The 18577-nt window shown below is 30.9% G+C and overlaps 3 protein-coding genes across 3 annotated transcripts; all 3 read left to right on the top strand.

Moving 5' to 3' along the window:
• The first annotated feature begins 2267 nt into the window (after positions 1-2267).
• On the top strand, positions 2268-8098 carry LOC111406523. Its single transcript, XM_023035935.1, has 2 exons — positions 2268-2703; positions 8013-8098. The coding sequence occupies exons 1-2, from the start codon at positions 2268-2270 to the stop codon at positions 8096-8098; spliced, it is 522 nt and encodes a 173-aa protein (XP_022891703.1).
• An 878-nt stretch (positions 8099-8976) lies between these two features.
• Positions 8977-11422, top strand: LOC111405480 (CASP-like protein 5B1). The gene is made up of 3 exons (XM_023034380.1): positions 8977-9270; positions 10147-10279; positions 11006-11422. The coding sequence occupies exons 1-3, from the start codon at positions 9140-9142 to the stop codon at positions 11204-11206; spliced, it is 465 nt and encodes a 154-aa protein (XP_022890148.1). The 5' UTR covers positions 8977-9139; the 3' UTR covers positions 11207-11422.
• Positions 11423-15733: 4311 nt separating this feature from the next.
• Positions 15734-16728, top strand: LOC111405481 (17.6 kDa class I heat shock protein-like). The gene has a single exon (XM_023034381.1). It carries the CDS (start codon positions 16006-16008, stop codon positions 16483-16485), a length of 480 nt encoding a protein of 159 aa, XP_022890149.1. The 5' UTR covers positions 15734-16005; the 3' UTR covers positions 16486-16728.
• The last annotated feature ends 1849 nt before the right edge of the window (positions 16729-18577 follow it).

The following is an 18577-nucleotide window of genomic DNA, read 5'->3' on the forward strand; positions in this document are numbered from 1 at the left end:
TAAAAAAGAAGATAAAAAATGTAAATTAACTTTTATGTTAGAAAGATGATTTTAATATGTCAATAAGTGAATATATGGAAGAATTAAAGTTATTAATAAAAATGTTAATAAATGATATACAAGATTTAAGAAATGAAGTAAGAGAAACAAGAACGATATAAATATATTAAAAATTGAAATTAGAGAATTAAAAGAAAATAATAAAAAAAGAAAAGAAAATAGATAAAAAATTAATAGAAAAAGAAATGACTCGAATAGAAAATAAATATATTGAAAAAGAGAGTGTAATAATAGAAACAGGAAGTATGAATGATGAATTTAGAAAAAATATATTACCAACAATATTAGAAGAAGAATAATCTAGAGAAAAAATATTAGGAAAATTAAAAGTAGAAGATAAAGATGAATGAGGAATTAGACTTACTTATAGAAAATTCTGATCAATTAAGTTTAAGTGATATAAGTGAATACCAAATTTTAATGAATATTGGGGGAGAACCTAATCCCATAGGAACTTCTAAACAAGAATTATGAGATTTAGATGAAAGTTATGTACCTATATATAATTAACCATATAGACAATTTTATGATAAAGTAAGAGATAGACAATTACCTAAAGGAAATAAATATAGAGATAAATTTGAATTAAATGATAATTATGATAAACATATTAATCATGGAGGAACAAAATTAGATTTAAATTGCAAAATAGATACTAAAAAATTCTTATTAACTTGGACAAATTCAATGATATTATACTTTTATAAAATAAAGATGACACATGGAAAAATACTGAAAGAAGTATAGATTTCTTAATAGCATCCTTTGAAAAAGATGTTAGAAATTGATGGGAATGAATAAGTAATGATACAAAAATATTAATAAAAAGAAATGTACAAACTGAAATAATAAAATCAAATAGACAAGGTATAGAAAAGTTAGTAGAATATATTTCAGATGATTTTTTAGGAGAAAATTGAATAAGAAATGTTAAAAGAGAAGAAATAAGAGAAAAAGATAATGCTACAATTAAGCTAATAAATTTAACCATATATGATATATGTAAAATTAAAGAATATACTTGTGGATTTAGAAACTATTATTATGTTCAATTTTAGAGTAATGAAAATCAAGAAGTATACCAAGATATATACTATAATATATTACCAGGTTCGTAGGGAATATATTTTAAAATAGAGTTTGAAAAATATGTTAGAGACAATGTTGAAATATCTAGAACTTTAGGTTCAAGAATAAAATTTTTATTTAAAAGACTTCATATATATGTCAACAAAGACAATTAATGAAAAAATCAGGAAAACTAATTAGAATATGTTGTGAAAATATGAAAAATCCTATACAGTGGGGATGTAATCCTGAAAGAAGGGTTAATAAAAGAAAATATAAAAATAAAATATTTAAAAAGTTTAGAAATTTTAATAAAAAAAAATATAAATTTTAGAAGAAGATATTATAAAAGAAAAAATGGTAATAGGCACAAAACGTCTCTACCTTTAGAAGTTATTGTGGAAAACGTCTCTACCTTTCATTTTTTGGTATTTTTGCCCTTCTTTGAACATTTCGTTGCGCTAAAGGTCCTTTTCACTGTTTTGGAACGGAAAATGACAATTACACCCTCTTATTAAAAAAAATAACAAAGAAAAATTCAAAACAAATTGCAAACCTAACCCTAAATTTAAAAAAAAGCTCAAATGAGTCCCTAATATTTAAAACATTGAAAATAACAACAAAACGCTTTCTCTTCTCTTCCTCCCTCATCCAAGCCAAAAAATTCAGGTCAACCGCCATCCAAACCACCGGATCTCCATACCATTGAAAATCTCACTCCTCTCTACACATACGACCCGTGAATTCACAACAATTCACCGTTCTAATAATTTCCAAGTCGAATGGCTGTCTTTCAAACTATTTTTTAAGTCCAATTCTATCGCTCCAAAAATTTGAGATGATTCAGCACATGGGTTCTTCAAACTGGAATATGTCGGCAATGACTCCAAAATCGACAAGTTGTGGAGTTGCCATTAATGGCCAAATGAGTTTTGCCGAAGTTAATAGGCCTAGTTCCACAATGATTAATCAACAAAATTGCCTTGGTGCTGAATTCGGCCTGGAAAATCAACAAGTTTTTGGTGGTCTTCAAGAAATCAAGGCTGGAATTTCGAATCCGAGCTCTCTAGAATCCATTGATTGCTTGTTATCAGCAACCAACAGCAAAACAGAACATTAGTTGATTGGCTAAGATTTCCATGCTTTTCTCTGATTTCAAAGACTTATGGAATCCAAATTCAAGCGCCCTCATCAAATCAGACAGTACATCTGCATCCACTGTAAAACATTATACCAACAAAACAGTATCACGAGCTTCGGCTAATGAATATGTCATTCAATCCAGTTTTTCAGGTGCTAATAATAAGCCTAATCCTGATAAGAAAAGCATATCAGAAAGTCAACTGATCAAACCAAATGGATTACAGTACCAAAATCTTGATTTTCATCAGTCGAATCGTTCGTCTAATCCTCAGAAATCCAAGAAGCCCAGATTAGATTATCTTTCAAATTCATTAAACATAAACTTCCAACTGCATATCTCATCTGCATCCTCCATGGATGAACCCGATTCAGAAGCTATCGTGCAAATGAAAGAAATGATTTATCGGGCTGCGGCCTTCAGGCCAGTGAATTGTTCTGAATTAATTTGGGGACTCAATTCTTTTTTATAAGTCTAGGGGTAGGGTTGCAATTTGTTCTGAATTTTTTTTTTTTTTTTTTTTTGTTTTTTTTTTTAATAAGAGGGTATAATTGTCATTTTTCGTTCCAAAACAGTGAAAAGGACCTTCAGCGCAACGAAAGGTTCAAATAAGGGTAAAAATGCCAAAAAATGAAAGGTATGGACGTTTTCCACAATAACCTCAAAAGATATGGACGTTTTGCGTCAATTACCCAAAGAAAAAATATCACATATGGTTAATAGAAAAATAAAAGTTATAAAAAAAAGTCAATGTAAATGTTGGAATTGTGGAGAAATGGGTCATATAAGCGCTGATTGTGATAAAAAGAAAATTAAAATGTTACAAAAAGAATATTTGAAAGAGATGAATTAAGTGAAATATCAGGCATTGAAGAATATTATAATCAAGAAATTTATATAAGGAATTAGAATCTGAATAAGGAAATAGATGAAATAGAAAGTAATAATATAAATATATAAGAATATAAAGGAATAAAATGATATGGATTAAAAGTTACATTTAATAACAATAAATTTAGAAAATTACAAAAATTATCTTTAGATTTAACAATAGGAAAGTTGGAAGTTTTAGATACAATTTGGAAAAGATAAAGGATAGCAATAAATGAATATCATAAAATAGAAAAAAAAATAGATGTAAGAACAACATATGGACAATATAAATTAAATCTTTTAACAAAAAATATGATTGAAGAACTATTAACAAAGGTTAGTAAAAAATAAAGTGAAAAAATCCAATATATTTATTTAGGAGGAATACAAATAGTGTTTAAATCATTATTTAGAGAAGAGATTGACTCACTCTTAACTATAACCTTACATGATGGAAGAATAATAAATTTAAAAGATAGCAATTTAGGAACAATAGAAGGAAATGCCACATATCAAAAAATAATGTTTACATGTTACCCAAAATATTGTGTATCATTGAAAGATAGAAACTTTAATGAAGTTTTAGGATTACATTTTAAATTGCATAAAAATGATATTATGCAATTAAGTGATCAAATTATGACTATACAATATAAAGTTTTATACACATTTACCAAATCTAATTATAAAAACATTTATTCCAATAAACCTTATATTGCAATACATAAATAATGTAAGGATATTAGCAAAATAATAGAACCAAATAAACAAATAAGTTTAATTCAAGAAGAATATGAATTTTGTATAACAAAAAATAAACCTGAAATAACAGAATTAAATGAAGGAGAATGTTCTGCTAATATAACATTTAAGGAAGGAGAATTAATCAAAAAATCTTAGAATACCTAATAAAAATAAGTTAGAATAATTTAATAATATAAAAGAAATAAAATTATATAAGAATGTTGGAAATATGAAAATAGAAGGAGAATATTATAATGGGAGAAAAAATATAAATGGACCAAATATATTAATAGATACAGGAGCTAGTGAATGTCATATAACTTCAATTAGAAATAAAATATTAATAACTCATGAAACTAATCCATATAGATATGTAAATTTTGATGGACAGGTACATATTACAGATTTGGAAGTTAAAATACAAATAAAAATAAGAGGAATAGATATTTTAGTACTGTGTTATAAAGATAAAAGTATGGATATAAATCCTCATATACTTTTAGGAATAAGTTTTTTAAATGGATTTGAAAATTATAGTATAAAAAGAGAAGGATTATATATAGTTCATAATGGACAAACTATATTATGTAAGAAGAACTAAATAAATAATCAGATAAGTTTGCCATTTGCTGTATATATACAAATCACTATTATAAAAATAAATATAACAATTTGTGCTTTAATATATATATGAAGTGATAAAACAATATTCAAAAGTTTTTTAACAAAATCATGGAATGATAATAGTAATATAAAAATAACTAAAGTCACAGGAGAAAGTACCCAAATAATAAATAGTGCTGATAAAGTTAGTATAATTTTTGAAAGTAAACAAGTTACAATAAAAAAAATTAATAAATATGATAAATTAGAGTGCGATATATTATAGTAAAATAATTATATGATAATGCTACAAACACCTTGTGGACATTTATTAAAAATTTCAAGAGAATTTAGACCTTATAGAGTTCAGTCAGCTCAGCGTGGTAATAAATGGAAGAAAAAACCAATAATATTTAACGAAATAAAAAATAAAAGAATATTGTATAAAAGAGTTTTGAAAACGGGAATAGAAATAAGTATAGAAAACATTATTGAACAATTAGAAAAAGTTTATGGAGAAAATTCATTATTGTTTTGGAAACCACATCACCCTAAAGACAAAATAGAATTGATAAACAAATGTTATAATAAGAGTTAGACTAATGATTTATACTATAGAAGATACACAAGAATTCAAAAATCAGATAAAGGAATTGTTAGAACAAAAACTTATTAGACCTAGCAATGAATCTCATAGTAGTCGAGCATTTATGGTTATGAAACATTCTGAACAGGTCAGAGGAAAAACTAGAATGATTATAAATTATAAAGAATTAAATAAATATACTAAATTTGATGGATATTTTTTTACCAAATAAAGAAGTTTTAATAAACATTGTAAAAGGAAAACAATATTATTCTAAATTCGAATGTAAATCAGGATTTTGGCAAATAAAAATGAAAGAAAATAATATATAATATACTGTATTTAGTACACTTTAAGAAAAATATGAATGGTTATTAATACCATTTGGATTAAAAAATCCACCACAAATATATCAAAGTAAGATAATTTATTTAAAAAGTTTAATGAATTTCTAATTCTTTATATAGATGATATACTGATATGTTCTAACAGTAAAGAAGAACACAAGAATCATTTAATACAATTCATAAATGAATGTAAAAAATAAGGAATTCCACTTTCTAAAAAGAAATCTATAATAGAAAAACAAGAGATATATTTTCTTGGATTGTCAATAGATAAAAGAGGAATAAAATTTCAGACTCATATAATTAAAAAGATAGAAAGTTTTTCTGATAAATTAGAATCCAAAGAACAAATACAAAATTTTTTAGAATGTTTAAATTATGCAGAAGGTTTTATTGAAAATCTTTATAAGAAAAGATATAAAATACAAATTTTATTTAGAAAAACAAATACTAAATGATGGAATGAAGAACATACAGAAATATTTAAATCATTAAAAGAAGAATGTAAAAATTTACCAAAATTAAGATTACCAGATGAAAAAGACAATTTGATTTTTAATACTGATGCCTTAGATAAATATTGGGCAGCAATATTAAAAACAGATTTAAATGAAATTGGTAGATATTCAAGTGGAACTTTTAATCAAGCAGAAATAAATTATATCACTCGTGAGAAATAATTATTAGCAATTACTAAAGGAATAAAAAAGTTCTCATTATTTTTGTTATCCAAGAAATTTATTGTTAAAACTGAAAATTATCAAGTTGTAGGATTAGTCAGGAATAAATTACCATCAGAACCTCAATACAGAAGGCTCCATAGATGGCAAGCTTATTTAGCATTTTATAATTTTGATATAGTTTATATTACAGGCGTTAATAATTTTCTTGCAGATTTTCTCAGCAGAAACATAGAATTTGTTGATGAATAAAGCTAAGGTCATGGAGTTATACCAATCTTTTTTACATATACAAAAAATGACAGATTTTATTAAAGAAGAATTTGAAGATATAAATACTAGAGCAACACAGATCTCAAAAATGTTCAACTCAAATATAAAAATATTGTTGAATATCACTATTGAGCATCATAAAGAGGCTATAGAACTCAAAAATCAAATTGATACTATTGCAGCACAACTAAAAAATATACTGTTTGAGACAGATATACCAAAGAGCTCAAAAAATGAGTTTTCCAAATCAATACCAAATAGGGACTGATGAAAGCAGCAGTAGACCCAGCGTGACAATATATCAACTGATAAAAAAGCAGATTCCATTTTAGTATCATCAACCAAAAAATGGTGATACATGGAGATAAAAGAGATTCCAAAACAATCAACATCATAGACCAAGAAGATAAAATTCCTTTAGATCCAAAAGAAAAAAATATACTGAAAAAGTCAGAATTGCTTACGAAATAAAAATGAATGATTCATATTTCATTTCTCCGGGAAATAATATATATCCCAAAATAACAACTATGGAAGAAGAAGACCCTTCATTTATAAAAATTATGGAAGATTATGGATTTATGAATTTGATATATCCAGGAAAAGATTTGATAGAAATTTCGAAATTTGATGAAATATTCATAAAAGAAGTATCCAGATTTGCCAAATGACAAATAATATATTTGAAATTTTACTCAATAAGTCCTGAATACGATGAAATTATTTATTATCCAGTTGAACATATAATATCAATTGGGTATGTAGCAGTCAACTTTCAAATAGATGTGGTGGAAAATGATAGAAAAGTTTCAACAGTGACAAAATCATGGATCAGACATAGAAGAGTACCTGGAATTAAAGCCATATACAACATTGCAAAAAATTTATTTGATAAAACATTCTCATGCCTGTGCCAATATGAAAACTGGATACTGGTATCAAATCAAGAACATGAAAAATCAGAAATATTGAAAGATTATATTACAAGATTCGAAATAAATCAATTTTCAGAATGTCCTACCACTATAAAAGAATCCTGCCAGTTAAGGGAGTACCCCAACTGCATGTGAAAGAAAAAGACAATGATAGAGCACCTTTGACAAAGCTATATAGAAGACAATAATACAGCTGCATGTAAAGCTATAGAAGATAAATGAGAGTAATAGAGAAATATGCTCTTTAATTAAAAAGTTGAAGAAGTATGTGAAGATATAGGTCCAAGGAGAAAAATAATAGAGAGGCAAGTGTGCCTTTACTGATGTACTCAATGATATAATAGAATCTCATAGACTTGTATAAATAGAGGTATTGTAATAGATAGAAATCATCTTGAAATCTTGAATTGTAATCAATATCCACTCCAAAGCCATCTTCAGTTTGAAAAATCAGTTTTTCTAGAAATCATTATATGCAAAATAAAAATATTGTAAAAGTTCTGATAGAAATAAAATTCAAATATTTTGATATCAATATGAGTTTCTAAATCTTTATTCCCAACGATTCTTGATGGATCTAATAGAAAGTTTCCTTATTATTTTAGCAAAAGGAGAGCTTTTATTTAACAGAAATCTAGAATTTTATTCTTTAGGATTGATACAGTGAGAGCAATAAGCTGAAATTGTAAAAATTTCGTGAAGGTAGGAGGCCGTTGAAGGAAGTCGTTTACATATTCAGAGCTCAAAGGTTACTCGGTTATAAGAATAAAGATACAGATCAAATCTAAGGTAAAACTACTAAATTTTTGCTAAAAATTAGAATGAATCTTTTTAGATCTTAGAGAATCAAAGGGATTAATTGCATGATTTGATGATTATTTGTATGAATAAATGCCAAGATATACAATTAAATGATTGGATAATTTATTAGAAAGAATATTGAAAGTAATAAAAAATATTTATTCTCAACTAGAAAATATGGATGCATCTTCTGAAGAATATAGTATATTAAATAATAAATGTGAATAATATGTTGTAGATTATTCCAATTTATTAGATCATAGAATGAAATTACTTTCAAATATTCAAAATAGAGTAAATATAAGATAAAATGTTTAAAAGATTATGATATATATTGCAATATAGAAAGAATAATTCCATTAAGGGCAATATAGACTTTTCTATAAAAAGAAATAGTGATAGGCCAAATAGAAAAATCTTCCTAAAATCTTGAATATGCATCAATACTTCACCTCAAATTCTAATGTTTGAGGTGAACTAAGCAGGTGGTAGAATTCAAAGGATAATTGACTTTTTCTATGAATTCCATGTATTGATTCATATTTGTCATTTATAGTGACATATATTTATCATTATTCCTGGAGGAATCATTTTGTATCCCTTCAGTCATCAAACTCTTTTCTGCATAAGAATGGTCACTTGAGTTCTGGTTTCTTTCAATTAAGCCCTAATTTGCCCCCATTAAATTAAAATTTATTTTTCTCCATCTTCTTATAAATTACAAATTCTTCAATGGTATAGTATTATACGTAAATCTAAAAACTTTTTCTTCTTTTTTAATGACATATTTTTCAAAAAATTACTATTCCCTCGAGTGTGTAATAGTAGAGCTCAAACAGGTGCTAAGTCACTCACTCTCAACGTTAACCCATTATTAAGTCACTCTCGGCCAAAACAAATTTCATTTGAATCTCATGAGAATGTTAGGACAATCTGAGAGCATCCCACTTTCCCATTGTCGTTAGGAAAAGAGACCCACGCCTTGAAGATTCAATCTTTACCAAATACACACACTGATCTACGGGGAGATGAAGAAACCGTTTGGGAGTCCAGGAAAAGCGAGTGGTCTGATATTGAGGATAGGACAGTGCTTATTTTCAACAGCTTCAATTGGAGTGATGACCTCTGCTTCTGGCTTCTTTACTGTTACTGCGTTTTGGTAATTTTATTTTTGCCACACAATTCCGTTTTTCCTTTTTATTTTAGTCTTTGATTACGGGGATATTGATGGGTTTCACTTTTCGTCAAACCAACACGTACATTTTGATAATTTCCATTCAAAGGAAAAAAGATTAAGCACATTCTGAAAGAAGAAACCGGGGAAATGTAAATGTCTTCGTTTTGGAAAATTACTATATAGTGTGTGTTGTAACGGTTGATTGAGCCAGAGAAAACTATGGAGTTTATAATATCCAAAAAAAGGGGCTTGATCAATACAATTTAATGCACGCCAATAGTCATACTGAGGGTTAGGTAAGGATATGGTCAATCAAAATCCTTGTGGACCAAATACCCATAAGAACCAGACCTAGAGTCGTTTATTTTACCTTAATCAAGTTTGATTCATACATTCAGCCATAGGTTCTTCCCATAATATTTTGATTGAACGCGTTGCTGCTATGTGAATGGAGATAAATCCAATTGCTTACTACGTGAAAAACTTTCCTGGTTGATATAAAATAGACTTTGTTCCTAGACTCTTTCATCTCTATATGGTTTCACCATTTTTTCCCCACCTGGGTAGCTTTCTGCAGCCCCTTTGATTCTAGTATTATAAATTAAGACTGGTTGATTTAGTTATAGTCCATCAATGTTGTATTTTGGAGCCTTTAAGTACTTTGTTCCTATGAAAGCATATGGGGTGATCTTGTCTGCTGATTTAATGTTTTAAGTTTAAACCAATAATCCTAACATTCTTGCTCACTTCTCTTTGTTCAATATCTTCTATCTGAGTATACCCTTGCTTTTGTTATAAGAATGATTTTACTTTCAATATCATAGTGCTCCTGCTAATTGTTATACATCTTTGTTCCAGCTATTTAATTGCATCAATGGGAATTCAGGTTTTGTGGAGTTTTGGGCTTGCCTGCCTCGACATTCATGCTTTGAGGTTCAACAAGGAGCTGCATAATCATGTCATTATGAGCCTGTTCGTCGTTGGTGACTGGGTACTTAATATCTCTCTTAAGCTTAATTTTATCATTACTTGCATGAATGAACATATATATTGCATCAAGCATGATATTAATGAACATCAGGAATGTCACTTAGGAGATGGCTAGGGAAAGTTATTACCCTGAATATGAATGTATGTTCCTTTGCTCTGGTGAACTACTATTTGCTGAAGTTAACATTTATCTTTTCCTCTTAGGAGGACAAAACAGTCTTCGAAACAGTGGAAGTATTAGCAAAACGCTTAACGAATAAAAAAATAAAATTTAAAAGTACAAGATAGTTTTAAAAAACTTGTACTAACTTTCATGTATTTATCAGCTTATTTTATCTGATACAATTATATTTGATTATGAACATATTGCAACATCAACATTTTAAAAGCCACGGTGTTGAAAAAGATCAAAATTCTTGTGGTTGAAATGCTTAGTTGTTTTAGGTGGGAAGACTAATGGTGGTAGTTTATGTTGAATTTTTAAGTCTTAGAATATCTTATCTATAGCTTCCCTCAATTCAATTATTAAGAAGTCTCCTTGTCCAATAAAACACAGCCACAAGGAATGACAATTTTTGGTTTTGATATAAATTAAAGTCACATGGTTCAAGTTGCTTTTAGTTGTTAATTATGCCCTGTTAGAACCTTTCTTTTGATGATGAACTTCAACTGTAACTTATGCAATAACAATATTATATCTTTCAAAAAGATGTGATTCGTGATGCAGGTAGTAGCAACTCTATCCCTTGCGGCTGCATGCTCCTCAGCTGGTGTCATGGTTTTGTTTACTAAAGACACAGAGATGTGCAAGACATATACCAAATTCTCTTGCAATTTGTTCCCGATTTCAATAGCTTTTGCCTTTGTGTCCTGGTTTCTTGTGGCCATTTCATCGTATGTAATGTTTTGGCTTGTGGCCTCGATTTGAAAGATATAGAAATGAAGCCACGAATGTGAGCAGTTATTTCAACTCTTGATGTACATATTGTCGAGTTTGAAGTCACTTCTCTTTTTTTCACTTGTTTTGATTTGTTGTAAAACATGATCTGATTTATCGTGGTGGCTGTTCTTCGGTAGCCCAATCTGTAAATGAGACCTAACCCTTGAGCTTCAGATAAAAGATTCATCAGTTTTGCTACAGGTACAATTTGGTTGACAGCGTGTGAGATGGTCATTTTTTGCCTTTAACAACACTTAACACATAATTGAATTTCAACGTGGATGTCAATAATCAATGTAAAAATAGCATAATTCAAGATTCATATATAAGTGATTCAAATTAGTCAAAGAGAGAATATTATTTTCTGATATCTATTATTATACATTGCAGGTCACTAGTTGCCTTGACTATTCGACTTTGTAGTGATCACAGTTTGCAAGAATGGCAGGTTTATCCAACCAATTGATTATGGTGGATTTTTTAGAATAAATTTTGTGAAAATTGGTTTTTTTTTTTTTTTTTGGAGAACGTGTGATTAGAATAATAAAGAAAATTATGAATTCACATGCAATATTAATTCATTGATAAATGTATAATTTAAAATAAATGTCTTTTTCACAAAGGTTTTTTCGAGAATAAATTGTACGAAAAGTGATTTTTAAAAAATAGATGGGATTAAATAGTAAAGAAAATTTATGAATTTACGTATAAAATTAATTTATTGCATATTGCTCGAATAAAACATTGAATTTGAAAAAAAATAAATTAAAGAAATAGCATCAGGGTTCGAGAAAAAATGAATTATAAACACTCCATCTGTCCCAATTATATAAACTGAGTTTCTTTTTTCCTCTTGTCCCAAATATAAAAGCTTGTTTCTTAATTTAGAATATTTTGTTTTGTTTCTTTATCAATATACTTGATGTAGCAGGTGTGCATATATCCTTAGCCTATCCTCGAGGACTCGAAAAAACATTTCCCATGACTCTAAAGCCTCAATCCTCGGGCATCACGGTTTCCTCGGGATCAAGAGAATGTCCAGGCTATGGTATTACACTTCCATAGCATTCGGTGGTAACTGTCCTTGAGTACATCCGTGGGTATGTGAACCAGCCCAATGCGCGATGCCCTCGAGCACCTCCATTCGCTCTATTTTCAGACGCCATTACACCCTCCTACCTAAGGATCCTAACTTGATCTAAATATCTCACCATAGGACTCCTACGTCCGCAGGAAATCTACATCAGCATTATTATCAGCCTCACAATCGTAATGCAAGTCCAACACCTCTCTCAAATAAGACTCTTTGTGATAAGTACATCCAACTGATTCAGTCCTAAGGATAATGCACTACCTAATCCCACAAGGATCAAACTGCCTATCTGTTAGGAGTATGACTCAAATAGGAGTTTTTTGAAGAGGCGTATTCGACTTGGACTAGGAGAATATTAACCCAGGGCTTAAGGAAATTAAGTTGAATAAGGAAACAAAATCCTGTTGAAATTGGGTCTCCCAATTGTAATATATTTTCTTGCCTTTTAGGACTTTTCTAGGGTTGGCCTATAAATACGAGACTCCTCTGGTCAGTTTGTAGAGAGAGTAACATAGAAGCAGTATTGCTAGTCTGTCTTGTATTCTCCATACTGTTGAATTAATAAACATCGTTCCTCTGCGTTATCATTTGTGTTCATTCTTTACAAATTCAATTTTGTGTTTTCGTGGTGTGATCTAGTATACTTACTTCAATATTGTCATTAAATCTCGTTCTTTATAATCTGGATTGGAATCAATATGTGTTATTGTAGCTTTCACGCCCAATAAGTGGTATCAGAGCTTGGTTCCTTTCGTAGATTGGCTGAGATTTTTTCGGGATGGCTGGGTTGAAGTATGATATTCTGCAACTAGATCGCAACACAAGATTTTCTTTGTGGTAAGTAAAGATGAGGGCTGTTCTAGCTCAGTTAAATTTGGACGATGTGTTGTTGAGTATTGGGAGGATGCCAGCTGGTTGAACGACGGAGGAGAAACAACGGAAGAATCGGAAGGCTGTTTCATTGATTCATCTTCATTTGTCCAACAATATTCTGCAGGATGTTTTAAGGAGAAAACGACAGATGCTTTTTGGTTGAAGTTGGAACAATTGTGTATGACTAAGAGTCTTACAAGTAAACTGGCTCTTAAGCAGAAGCTGTATTCACATCGCATGATGGAAGGAGAGTCGTTGGAAGACTATGTTGCCGTTTTCAAAGAAATAGTTGCAGATTTGGAGACATTGGAGGTTAAGTACGATGAAGATGATCTTGCCTTGATCCTGTTGTGTTCGCTGCCTAGATCTTATGCGTCGTTTCGAGATACTATCTTGTATAGTCGAGATACTTTGACTATAGAAGATGTCTATGATACTTTGCACTCAAAGGAGAAAATGAAGCATTTGGTTGGAGCTATATCAAGGGAAAAGGAAGCTCTTGTATCTCAAGGTGGTCGACGAAGAGGCGGATCGAGAGTTAGATTTAGCAATGTGACATGTTACTATTGCAAAAGGAAGGGACATATTTGGAAGGATTGCGATATGTTGCAGGTTAAAGGTGATTTAGCTATAAATCGTGGGGTGCAATCTTTGAATTCAGATGAAACCAATGTAGTTGAGAATTGTTCAAATGCCGAAGAGGTGATGTTGATCATGGAATCTGATGTGGAATCTAGGCCTGACAAGGAGTGGATTCTTGATTCAGCATGCACGCACCATATGTTTTCCGATAGGAATTTATTTCAAACATATGAGGTTGTTCAGCAAGAAGGAATTGTAATAGGAAACAACCAACTTGCCATATTGATGGGATCGGTCGAGTTAGATTGAGGCTGCGGGATGGAACATTTAGAACAATTGATCAAGCTCGACATGTTCTTGACCTGAAAATGAATCTCATTTCGCTAAGTACCCTGGATGCAAAAGGATATAAATTCTTTAAAGAATGTGGAGTCTTGAAGGTTCGAAAGGGAGTTCGAGTTGTACTGGAGGGACGGAAAAGATCTCAGTTGTACATTTTGCAGGGGAGTGTAGAACCAATTAAGAGGAGACATTTGGACAAGTTTAGTATTGTGGTGGAAGTTCAGTTTGGTACAGTACCTCTTGTGTTGGGCTCTAAGTAGATTCAGAACGCTGCTAGGGAGAGCATTGGTGATTCCGCTTTGTCACCAATTTCAGCGAGTACACTGTGTTCGGTTGCTGGGGAAAGACTTATCGAGCGTAGGTACTGTGGTGTCAACAATGTCTGGGATGCTTCTAGGGACGTTGAAGGTAACACTTTTAGCAAGGGACCTTCTGATCAAGCATCTGGTTTGGTTCTTACTACAAGGTGTGCTTCGGCCCCGTGTGATCAACATTAATTCCTTTTTGGAATTGGGAACCTTGGGAATTGGGTTCGGGTGTTGGTTGTGAATGCACGGGCAACGGATGAGTGTTTGGTTTATATGGAGTGGTTACTGTGTTGAAGAGATTCGGTCAGTTAATTTCGATGCAGATGAATTTGAAATCTAGGAGTTTCATTCATAGCATCGAAATTTGAGTCTAAGATGGAGATTGTTAGGAATATGACTCAAATAGAAGTCTTTAGAAGAGGCATATTCGACTTGGACTAGGAGAATATTAACCTAAAACTTAAATAAACTAAGTTGAATAAGGAAACAAAATCTCGTTGAAATTGGGTATCCTAATTGTAATATTTTTTTTGACCTTTTAGGACTCTTCTAGGGTTGGCCTATAAGTACGAGGCTCCTCTAGTCAGTTTCTAGAGAGAGTAACATAAAAGCAGTATTGCTGTCTGTCTTATATTATCCATACTGTTGAATTAATAAATATCGTTCCTCTGCGTTTTCCCTTTGTGTTATTTCTTAACAAATTCAATCTTGTATTTTCGTGATGTGATATAGTATATTTCAATATTGTCATTGAATCTCGTTCTTTATAATCCAGTTTGGAATCAACGTGTGTTATTGGAGCTTTCGCGCCCAACGCTATCTCTATAAATATGATGCTCCACCCTGTTGTTCAGGTACATTTTTCATTATTTTCAATTTATAGCCGCGCACACAAATTCTCTTTCCGACTTAAGCATAAGATAGGCGACGAAAATACACCTCCTTGCCTTTATTTTAGGTACTGGAAAGCCGTGATCGTGCTCAATCACAGTCCTCAAGCTCGAAAAATCAGTATGTGCAGATTTTTGGTAGCATCAATACCCTTATTCAATTTTACCCATTTTATATGCCAACTTCTTAGAATCATCCAGATACATACACTTCCCACTTTTTTGAAAATATGGAACAACTCTCATTTGTTTTTCTTCAAATTAAATCATTCAAATTCTTTACTAATTCTAATAATAATTTCTACTACATATTAAAAATTAAATAGGGATAAACTATAAAATATTAGCAGATATTAATTTTTCAATGACTTCAAAAAATATTTCTTAGTCTGTCTAAAAAATGAAATAAGCCTATATAATTGAAATAGAGGAGTAATAAATAAAGCAGCATGAATCCAACATACCCTGTCTAGTCCACACGCTGCCACGCAGAAGATATAAGTACTAAGAAGCTTGGGGAAGTTTATCGAATTCCTCTAACTATAGTAAATGATGCAATTCGAGAATATCCGAGATTGAACACAATAACTTGTCACCGCTCTATAAATAGTCCTACCCCTTCATCTCCCCCGTCATATTCTCATAACCAGCAGAAAACATAGACAATTCTCACTAATTTCTCAGCAACTCTTTTCAAAAATGGCTATGATTCCAAGCTTCTTGAGCAGCAGTCGAACCAACGTTTTCGACCCATTTTCTCTTGACGTCTGGGACCCTTTTCATGGCTTCCCCTTCTCAAGCACTTTAGCCAACGTTCCAAGCTCAGCTCGCGAAACCGCAGCCCTCGCCAACACTCGCATAGACTGGAAAGAGACTCCAGAGGCTCACGTCTTCAAGGCCGATCTTCCTGGGCTCAAGAAGGAGGAAGTAAAAGTGGAGGTAGAAGATGGTAGAATTCTGCAAATTAGCGGTGAGCGAAGCAAAGAGCAAGAGGATAAGACCGACACTTGGCACCGCGTTGAGAGAAGCAGCGGTAAATTCTTGCGCCGGTTCAGGCTGCCGGAGAATGCGAGGATGGATGAAGTTAAGGCTAACATGGAGAATGGAGTGCTCACTGTCGTTGTGCCTAAAGAGGAAGAGAAAAAGGCTGAGGTCAAGCCAATTGACATCTCTGGTTAAAAGCATGTGAAAAATCTTTGCACACTTCTTGTTCCAGGTTACTACAGCTACTGCTCTTGTGTCTTTTTGTTCGAGACTGTGATATCAATAAATCCATGCTTCTGCAGTTGTAAATTACAGAACCTTTGGAATAATATGTATGTATGTTAAATTCCAGTTCAATGTGGCCCTGGTTTCCTAGCCACTCTATGGAACAGAACCTTTTGCCACATTTTCTATTTGTTATTTTACTTCAGATTATCATTAAATTGTTATTTAGATGATCAATAATTATAATATTTTTATGATATTAACAGTAGAGATATAAATTTAGATTTTAATTTGAATCAAAGTTAACGATTAATTTTAATTTATGAGATTTACAATTTTTTAGTTATAGATTTTATCATTTTTATCAAAATTTATTAAAAAATTAATTTTATTTCTCATCAAATAGTAGCTAATATGGTCTAAAAAAAATGGTAAATGTGATGTATAAGCAGATTTTAAGTCCCTGTTTGGTTCCCATTCTTTTATCATTAAAATGAAAAATATGATCGTTATACATCATATCAAGCCACCAAATTTGAATTTCTATTTTTTGTACGGGGTCTTAACGATTATATTTTTTCATTTTCATTCTTTCAAAAATGAGAAACAAATAGAGGCTAAATAATAGACAATTCAAAGTTTATTGCTGTAGATGTCATAAGTACCTATTAAAAGGCTAGAAAAAGAAAAATCCTAAATACAGTTACCAAGTTGTGTACAAGTAAGACCAAGAAATGTGTAATATGAAGATATTGAAATAAGGATAATGCTTCGTTGGAGCTAATATGGTTTAGGAAAAAATGGTTAATTTATTGGGTTTTGATACTTAATAAATTTCGGTTCATGATGTTAAAGTCGGAATATATTTTATAGTTCTCGGTCGATAAGTGAAATAATTACCAATAATCAAGTTCAAAAGATCTATCCGGCTCATACATATTACCTTTTGGATGATTTTGAATCTTGATCTATTTAGCTTTATTATTGATCATTTAAAGCCTAATCTAACCCTATATTCATGTTTTCCTACCCTAGCCGTTTGGGTATGATTTTGTGTGAAAAACAAGAAGAAATGTGTCCCACTTCCTTGTGAAAATCAGCCGCTTTGGCCTCCATATTGTGCGTTCTTTCACTATTTTTCTCCTGCCTTTGCGACTTATAAATTATCACTATTATCTTATCCTTTCTATGTAAGATTGAGAAACAATCGAAGTGAATATATTGGTTGTGGGTTGTAGTCGTTGATTGGTTGTTTAGGAAAGAAAGGTAACGTGAAATTGAGCCCAAAAAATACTAATTTGACGATCCTTGAAGCAAATTTTCACGGCATAATGTATTGTGTAAACAGATTTTAAAGAATAAACAATTTAAAATAAGTTTATTGCTGTAAATGTCATAAGTACACCTATTGAAAAAGTTAGGAAAAGAAAAATCCTAAATACAATTACCAAGTTGTGTAGAAGTAAGATGAAGTCTCAATGTGTAATATAAAAATATTGAAATAAAGATAATACTATCTCTACACCTTAAAGTGTACGGACGGGTTTACAACCCCTCACACGGAGGGGGGCCTACATACAATAAATTATACGTGGGCCCCCTAGGAGTTGGGTGTAAACCCTTGAGTACACGATTATATACATGTAGCATTATCCTTGAAATAATTATGTTGTTACTAGTAGACTTGTATGTATCATGTATGCAAATATTGTTACGATGAATGGTGAGATAAACAAAAGAGTAATAATGTTTATCATCATAATGATGGAATATCGATGATATAACAACTCATTATTTCTCACATCTCTCTCTCTCTTGAGACCACGTCACCTCCCCCTCTTTCATAAAAATTAAATTGTTCAATCCCATTATTCCATATAAACTGTCGCATTACCGATGTTCCATCATCATGATAATAAAATGCATTCTAAAGTATTTAAAAAAAAAAAAAAAACCCTTATATCCAAGATAGAGACGATGGTTGATGTTTCTCAAGCAAGGGTGACTGGTGATGTGAGAAAGATATAAATTGGAGATGATGTATCCCTTTGGATGCCCTACG

Source organism: Olea europaea, chromosome 12 (assembly GCF_002742605.1).
Source record: "Olea europaea var. sylvestris chromosome 12, O_europaea_v1, whole genome shotgun sequence".
Classification (NCBI taxonomy): domain Eukaryota; kingdom Viridiplantae; phylum Streptophyta; class Magnoliopsida; order Lamiales; family Oleaceae; genus Olea; species Olea europaea.

What these genes read in the sequence shown, in the direction of transcription:
- LOC111406523 (XM_023035935.1), top strand. Translation starts at nt 2,268, where the DNA reads ATGCTTTTCTCTGATTTCAAAGACTTATGGAATCCAAATTCAAGCGCC. An exon ending in GGCCTTCAGGCCAGTGAATT is followed by an intron (nt 2,704 to 8,012) that starts GTTCTGAATTAA and finishes AATTTCGTGAAG; the next exon opens with GTAGGAGGCCGTTGAAGGAA.
- LOC111405480 (XM_023034380.1), top strand. Translation starts at nt 9,140, where the DNA reads ATGAAGAAACCGTTTGGGAGTCCAGGAAAAGCGAGTGGTCTGATATTG. An exon ending in TTTACTGTTACTGCGTTTTG is followed by an intron (nt 9,271 to 10,146) that starts GTAATTTTATTT and finishes TCTTTGTTCCAG; the next exon opens with CTATTTAATTGCATCAATGG. An exon ending in TGTTCGTCGTTGGTGACTGG is followed by an intron (nt 10,280 to 11,005) that starts GTACTTAATATC and finishes TTCGTGATGCAG; the next exon opens with GTAGTAGCAACTCTATCCCT.
- LOC111405481 (XM_023034381.1), top strand. Translation starts at nt 16,006, where the DNA reads ATGGCTATGATTCCAAGCTTCTTGAGCAGCAGTCGAACCAACGTTTTC.